Source organism: Micropterus dolomieu, linkage group LG21 (assembly GCF_021292245.1).
Source record: "Micropterus dolomieu isolate WLL.071019.BEF.003 ecotype Adirondacks linkage group LG21, ASM2129224v1, whole genome shotgun sequence".
NCBI classification, from domain to species: Eukaryota; Metazoa; Chordata; class Actinopteri; order Centrarchiformes; family Centrarchidae; genus Micropterus; species Micropterus dolomieu.
Genome location: NC_060170.1, coordinates 27828048 through 27834729, shown reverse-complemented (window position 1 = coordinate 27834729; position 6682 = coordinate 27828048). Strand labels below are relative to the sequence as shown.

At 40.0% G+C, this 6682-nt stretch overlaps 2 protein-coding genes across 2 annotated transcripts in view; one reads left to right on the top strand and one right to left on the bottom strand.

Annotated features, from left to right (window-relative positions):
• Positions 1-1885: 1885 nt before the first annotated feature.
• On the bottom strand, positions 1886-2938 carry LOC123959618 (beta-microseminoprotein J1-like). Its single transcript, XM_046033771.1, has 3 exons — positions 2583-2938; positions 2340-2445; positions 1886-2243 (listed from the first exon to the last, which is right to left on the bottom strand). Exons 1-3 carry the CDS (start codon positions 2701-2703, stop codon positions 2114-2116), a joined length of 357 nt encoding a protein of 118 aa, XP_045889727.1. The 5' UTR covers positions 2704-2938; the 3' UTR covers positions 1886-2113.
• A 1093-nt stretch (positions 2939-4031) lies between these two features.
• The window catches only part of LOC123960326 (KAT8 regulatory NSL complex subunit 3-like), a 2807-nt gene continuing 156 nt past the window's right edge, over positions 4032-6682 (top strand). The window contains exons 1-7 of the mRNA XM_046035010.1: positions 4032-4225; positions 4781-5055; positions 5206-5376; positions 5516-5606; positions 6024-6209; positions 6332-6460; positions 6582-6679. Coding sequence (XP_045890966.1) covers positions 4844-5055; positions 5206-5376; positions 5516-5606; positions 6024-6209; positions 6332-6460; positions 6582-6679 — 887 coding nt within the window. The 5' untranslated portion in view covers positions 4032-4225; positions 4781-4843. The remainder of the gene's footprint in view (positions 4226-4780; positions 5056-5205; positions 5377-5515; positions 5607-6023; positions 6210-6331; positions 6461-6581; positions 6680-6682) is intronic.

The window sequence follows — 6682 nt, the reverse complement described above, 5'->3', positions numbered from 1 at the left end:
GTGGGGGTGTTTTTCAGCTGCAGGGACAGGACGACTGGTTGCAATCGAGGGAAAGATGAATGCGGCCAAGTACAGGGATATCCTGGACGAAAACCTTTTCCAGAGTGCTCTGGACCTCAGACTGGGCCGAAGGTTTACCTCCCAACAAGACAATGACCCTAAGCACACCGCTAAAATAACGAAGGAGTGACTTCACAACAACTCCGTGGCTGTTCTTGAATGGCCCAGCCAGAGCCCTGACTTAAACCCAATTGAGCATCTCTGGAGAGACCTGAAAATGGCTGTCCACCAACGTTTACCATCCAACCTGACAGAACTGGAGAGGATCTGCAAGGAGGAATGGCAGAGGATACCCAAATCCAGATGTGAAAAACTTGTTGCATCTTTCCCAAAACGACTCATGGCTGTATTAGATCAAAAGGGTGCTTCTACTAAATACTGAGCAAAGGGTCTGAATACTTATGACCATGTGATATTTCAGTTTTTCTATTTTAATAAATTTGCAAAAATTTCTACATTTCTGTTTTTTTTCTGTCAAGATGGGGTGCTGAGTGTACATTACTGAGAAATAAAATGATTTTTTTGATTTTTGGAAAATGGCTGCAATGAAACAGAGTGAAAAATTTAAAGGGGTCTGATTACTTTCCGTACCCACTGTACAGTATGTAACATGTCTGAGTTAGCCGCAGCTCCTTGACTCGCTCATGGCCTCGCCTCCTTTGTCAAGCCATGGTGTTTAGTCTGCGATTATCAAGAACGTATATGAAATTATGTTCATTAAAAGCGCAAAAAATATCAATATTGAATAAACAATGATATTAGGCAATTTTTCAAGAAACTGCTGTCCTTACCTAAACATAAGCAGCAAGCCTCACACCATTCTGTTGAGACTTGACTGTTTTTAGTTATTAGTTTTTCTGTGGATCATCTGTTTCTAATTATGTATTTTCTTTCTCACATAGTTATGTAAAAAGGAGTAAATCATGAAAAAAATGTTATTCATTGAAATTTCATTTGTAGCAATATTTTATTCTTTAATTTCCGGCAGCAGTGCTGCCTGTGTTCCACCCAACACGACAGGCAGTGTTTCCTGGAAAGAAGCCAGTGAGGGATCACATCTACATGCCTCTCTCTCCCCAGTACAACAACTCCAACAAAAATAAAAAATATGTCAGACATTGAGGTTACTCACTGGTGACGATGTGGCATCATGTGTGAATGTTTTGATATTGTTCTAATGAAGAAAACGTGTGTGTATACACCATAAATATACTGTTATGCTTTTTTCCCCCTTTTCTTTTACCTGGTTTCATGGCCGCACGGAAGCACTGAGCGTTTGTCAGCCAGAGTACATCGCAGCAATATCACTCTGTGGGTTGGTCAATCCACCACTTTACTCCAGAATGAAATATCTAGACTTTGATGGATTGACATGAAAGTTTGTACATAAACACAGAACATAAATGTTTCCTAGAAAATGTATCATAATGACTTTGGCGACCCCCTGACTATTCCTCTAGTGCCAGCATGAGGTTACATTTTTGGTTTTGAGTGAAATATCAACAATTGTTGGATGGATAACCATGCAATTTGATACACACATTCATGTTCCCCTCAAGATGAATTGTAATTACTTAGGTGATCCCCTAACTTCTTTCATCATCTGGTCAAATTTCTAATTTGTCCAATACTTTGGCTGAGGACGCTAAATTAGCAAATGTTAGCATGCCCACAGTATGGGTCAAGCTCCATAAACACTTGATCCTACATTTTTCAAAATGCAACCGATTAGCGTCTTTTGTTAGACTGCCCCTGTCTCCTAAATGCCTAAAATCTTTTAATCACCACTACCTCAGTTTGTAATGTAGGCCATGTGTAAAAAATGTACAAACTTGAAAGCCATTTTATTTATCAATGTTCCTTGACATGTAACCAGAAATTCTCCTTTCCCTCGTACAAAGAGAGATATGAAAAAAGGAGGAAATCATGAAGAAATTATTAATTATTAATTAGAAATTTCATTGTTAGCAGTATTTTATTTTCAGTTTCTGGCCACTGTGTGGTCTTGTGTTCCAACCAACACAACAGGCAGTTTTCCACTCAGATCACTCAGTCACTTTCCTACGGAAACATAAATTGGACAAAGTATGGTTGGGTCGTCCTTCTTATGCACAATGTATTCACACCTCTTTGCATCAAACTCTGACACACAGTCGTCAGGGAACCACCTGGGGGTTGAAAATCTGCAATCACACAGTAAACATACAGTAAGAATACAGAGATGAACACATTTTCTTATCATAAAAAACAAACACAAATGTTTTGATCTGTGTACTTACCCAGCACAACATCCAGTGCAAGTACAGTCCCAACATGCACTGTTCCTCCATGAAGATCCTACTGCATGCCACGTGTTATCCACATTGTCCTGACAATGGGTCATGTCTATTGGTGGAACAAAAAGTGGTAAAGTGGTCATAATGTTGCATCATGTGTGACTGTTTTGATTTTACTCTGATAAAGAAAACTTGTGTGTATAAACCATAAATATACTGTTTGTGTTTTTTCTCCTTTTCTTTCACCTGATTTTATGGGATTTTGGAAGCACGAAGCGTTTGTCAGTGACGCTAGAGCACAAAGCAGCAAAGCCACAGCCAAATATTTCTTCATAGGAAAATAGAAACAAACATCAAGTCTTAACATTTGATCTCAGCATGCTGAATCAGGATATTTGTCCTAGCATGCATTTGGCAAAAAGCAGGGAAACTCCAAAGTTAAACAGTGTATCATATCTCTAAAACTCAGATGAATCATTCTGTTGCCATTTTGACAACATGACTTAGGGTCCATGCCATAAGATGAGTCAAAACTAATTATTATCAAATTTTATAACAACTCTCTTTGGCATTATACTTTACCCCACCAAAACAGCTATCATCAAACAATTGTAACGAGAATTTCGTTACTCAGCAATTTTAAAACTCACCATCGTGGCAGTCAAACGTGTCTGGTCTGAGCTGTGTTCAGGCAAGACTTTTAAAAACACTGTATTTTTTATGAAGGGCTCTCTCTTTTAAATGTGTAGCCTATCTGTAGGGACCTTTGGAGTTAAATAAGGGGAGGGTAGGGGTGGTCCGTTAACTGGAAGAGGTCACACTGATTATATTTGTCTTAAAAGAAAAACAAACACAACATAGACTACCATGTACAACAAAGACAAATCATTTTAAAAATAGGTTAATGTTAAGATTTCAAAATATATTTCCTCATTATCATGTCTACTTTTACAAGAATTAACAGCAAAATGCTTTGGTGTCAGTAGGCATTCTGGCAGCTGGGATAACAGATTTCATACTCCCTTTCCTTCAACAATAAAGGTAGGCTAATTCAGGTCAGTGTTAGCATTAATACTAAATAGCATTTTGAAACATATTCCAAATTATATAACATATTAATAAAGACAATTTTGTTTGAAATAGGCAATAAACACCGAAAATCACAGTCAAGATCACCATCAAGATTACCTTCCCCAAGCCATCAGACTCTTAAACTCATCCTCAGCAGTACTCCAGTGATTATAGTTTATTTCTGTTACCATCCATCCATCCATCCATCGTCAACCGCTTATCCTGTGTAGAGGGTCGCGGGGGGCTGGAGCCAATCCCAGCTCACATTGAGCGAAAGGCGGGGTACACCCTGGACAGGTCGCCAGTCCATCGCAGGGCCACACATTGACCAAAAGGGAGTTACAAAACTCAATTTCACTCTACAACTTGTTGTATTGTGACAATAAAATCTACCTACCTACCTAAAGTCTCCTCTTCTTTCGATTTTTAGTGCATGAAATATCCTATAGCGCATTTAAAGTGAATAAGACAATTCACAGGCATATCGAGTGTTTTTGTAGAGGGAGTAAATGATCTAGACCCTGATCCAGTCCATGTTTTGCGTCACTCACTGACGCGCCATAAACTAGGTTGCCAGTTTGGTTGAAATGTAGCCCTTGCTGTAGTTCTTGTTTTAGTGCTCTGAGAAGGAGGGAGGTGGAGCCGAACATGGCAACAAATCACACAACAAAAGGAAGTGAGGCTCGTAAAGCTAACGTTACGCACTAAATATTTGTGTTTTATATAAGCCTTAGGACTTTCCAAGAAAAAACGTCTTTCTTTGGCCTTGAACAAGAGTTTCAACTGACAGTACAAACATGGAGTTGTAGAGCGAAAAGGTGAGCAGCTGGACACAGCGATTGCGCCAATCTGTTAGCTTTTAGCTTGCTATGCTAACGTTAGCATGCCAGGCCAGCATCGTTAGTCCTTTTACAAATGGCAAATGTTGGGCTGATCGCCACGTAAATTATTATCACGTTCAATCAATGTGCTAATGTTTGGTTTAAAAGTGATATTCAACCCAGAGCAGGTCATTTATGTTATATTAAGCTAACAACATACTGTACATTGCAGTAACGTCAATGGTTGGTGCTCACTATAACGTAGACAAAGCACCTGCATGTGTGAACGTCTGCTGTAACTAACGAATGTTTATCTTATCATTTAATCTGCTGGTTATTTAAGCGATTAGTCGTTTAGTCAGTAGAAATTCACAAAAATATTGAATGATGTCTATCACTTTCCAAGGAAACGTTGGAAATGTCTTGTTTTGACCAGCAGGCTGAAACCCAGAGATGTGTAATTTGCTATAGTATAGTTTGTAAACAGCAAATTTGTGTGTGTGTGGGGGGGGGTCAGCCTTTAAATAATACATTTCAGCTCCTCTTTGCCAGTTACGTCTGAATCCACACAAGTTGTTGAGCTCTTCCCAGGGCCCTTTGGGGCCCAGGAAGACGATGCATCGTGGTGGGGATAAGGACTTCCAGGTATCAGCACGAAAGATGGGCACATCCTTGCTTTTCCAGCTGTCAGCTCATGAAAGAGAGCTGGATTTGGTATTTCTGGACCATAGCTATGCCAAGCCATGGAATGCCCATCCAGATGCCAGCAGCGCCCGGCCCACAAGAACACTCTTTGTTACCCCTCGTCGCCAGCCTGAAGCCTTGTCGTGAGTCAAAAAGCGCCTAATCATAATCTCTAACAGAACTACATGTTAGACTACATTTCGGGACCGTCATCAGCCTCCCGCTCTGTTTCTTAGCTTTAGTAACTATCTTGCTGCCTTACAGTAACATCAATCTTCTTTCCTTGTATGCAGAGACACTGATTCTGTAATAGATGTGGAAACTGTCACACCGACACCCGTTCCTCTGTATGATAATCAGAAAGCTCTTAGTGTGATGAAGGAGTGTGAGCGGCACGTTCTGTTTGCTCGCACGGTTGCTGAGAGTCCTCCACCCCCGGAAGACTGGGAGGAACATATAAACAAGTAATCAAACATCTGCAACAATCCACTGTTCAATTATTATCTATTGTTTTACTTGACACTTGTTTTCATTGAGAATAGAAGTTATGATTGAACATATCTCAGTTACAGTGCATTGTTTGACATCATTATTTCTTTTCAGGACTGGATGGTCAGTGGCCCAGAACAAATTGTTCAATAAAGTACTTAAAGCTCTGCAAGCTGAGAGACTAGCCCGCCTGGCCAATGAAAATGTAAGTAGTGCTTATTTGGTCTTATTCTGTTCAGATTTTTGAAGGTTTTTCAGCACCCTTTATGAATTTCGCCAGAGAAAAAAAAACCCAGTACAATATGTTTACTGAAAGCACCGTTTTGTTTTGGTCTTGCAACAAACCCTCAAGTAAGAGAGTAGATCAGTAATAAGATTCTAAAATGGTAATGGTAATTTTATACTGGCCAAAATCAGTATTGTAACTGTTTATCTTTTGATTGGCTTGTGGAGACAAAGGTAAATCATGTGTGGAATTTATTGATAAACCACCATGTAGCAAAATTTGAAAACATCTGCTATTTTGAGTTTCGCATTTTTAAAGTTAAGGCACATTCTCAATAATTCAATTCAAAATTATTGAAACGTTACAGGGTGTCTTGTGTGATCTTTTTTCTCTTAGGCTTCCAATGAGCCTATTTTGCGAAGGATAGCTGTGGACAAGTGTGCCAGGAAGGTGCGGCATGCATTAGCCAGTGTGAACTGGGACACCAAACTGACGCAGTGGTTGCACACTACCATGATTGAATCCTTAAGCCTCGCCATGCTTGCTGCTTACCTGGATGTGCTGCAGACTCTCAAAAGCAAGGTATGATGTGTGTAATTAAGTGAAGAGTAAGAATTGGTCTGTAATTCCTGTCAGATGTCTGCTCCAGTATCGGCAAGCTCTAGTATTCTTGATTCATAGTATTCCTCTTTGTGTCTTGGAAGTTGCCCTTGCTGATTGACAGAATGTTGCTGACATCTGCAAAGACTGGCGCTCCAAGTGCAGAGGCCCTGTCACTGCTACTGAAACGGCCCTGGGACCCAGCTGTTGGAGTCTTATCTCAAAACAAACCGGTAATACTAAAGCATTCACGCTGTTTGTATTGAAAAGCATTTTTCTGTACAACTTGGTTTACTTTGTTCTTTATGATCTATAACAGTTAAAGACCAGATCGATTTCTTTTAAATGTTTCAGAGCAAGCTTCCTGGATCCCCACTCATCCTAATTGCACCATCAAGCCCAACTAATCCTGCCCTCGCTACCTCGCGGCGAATGAGATTCTGGCAGTCTCAGCT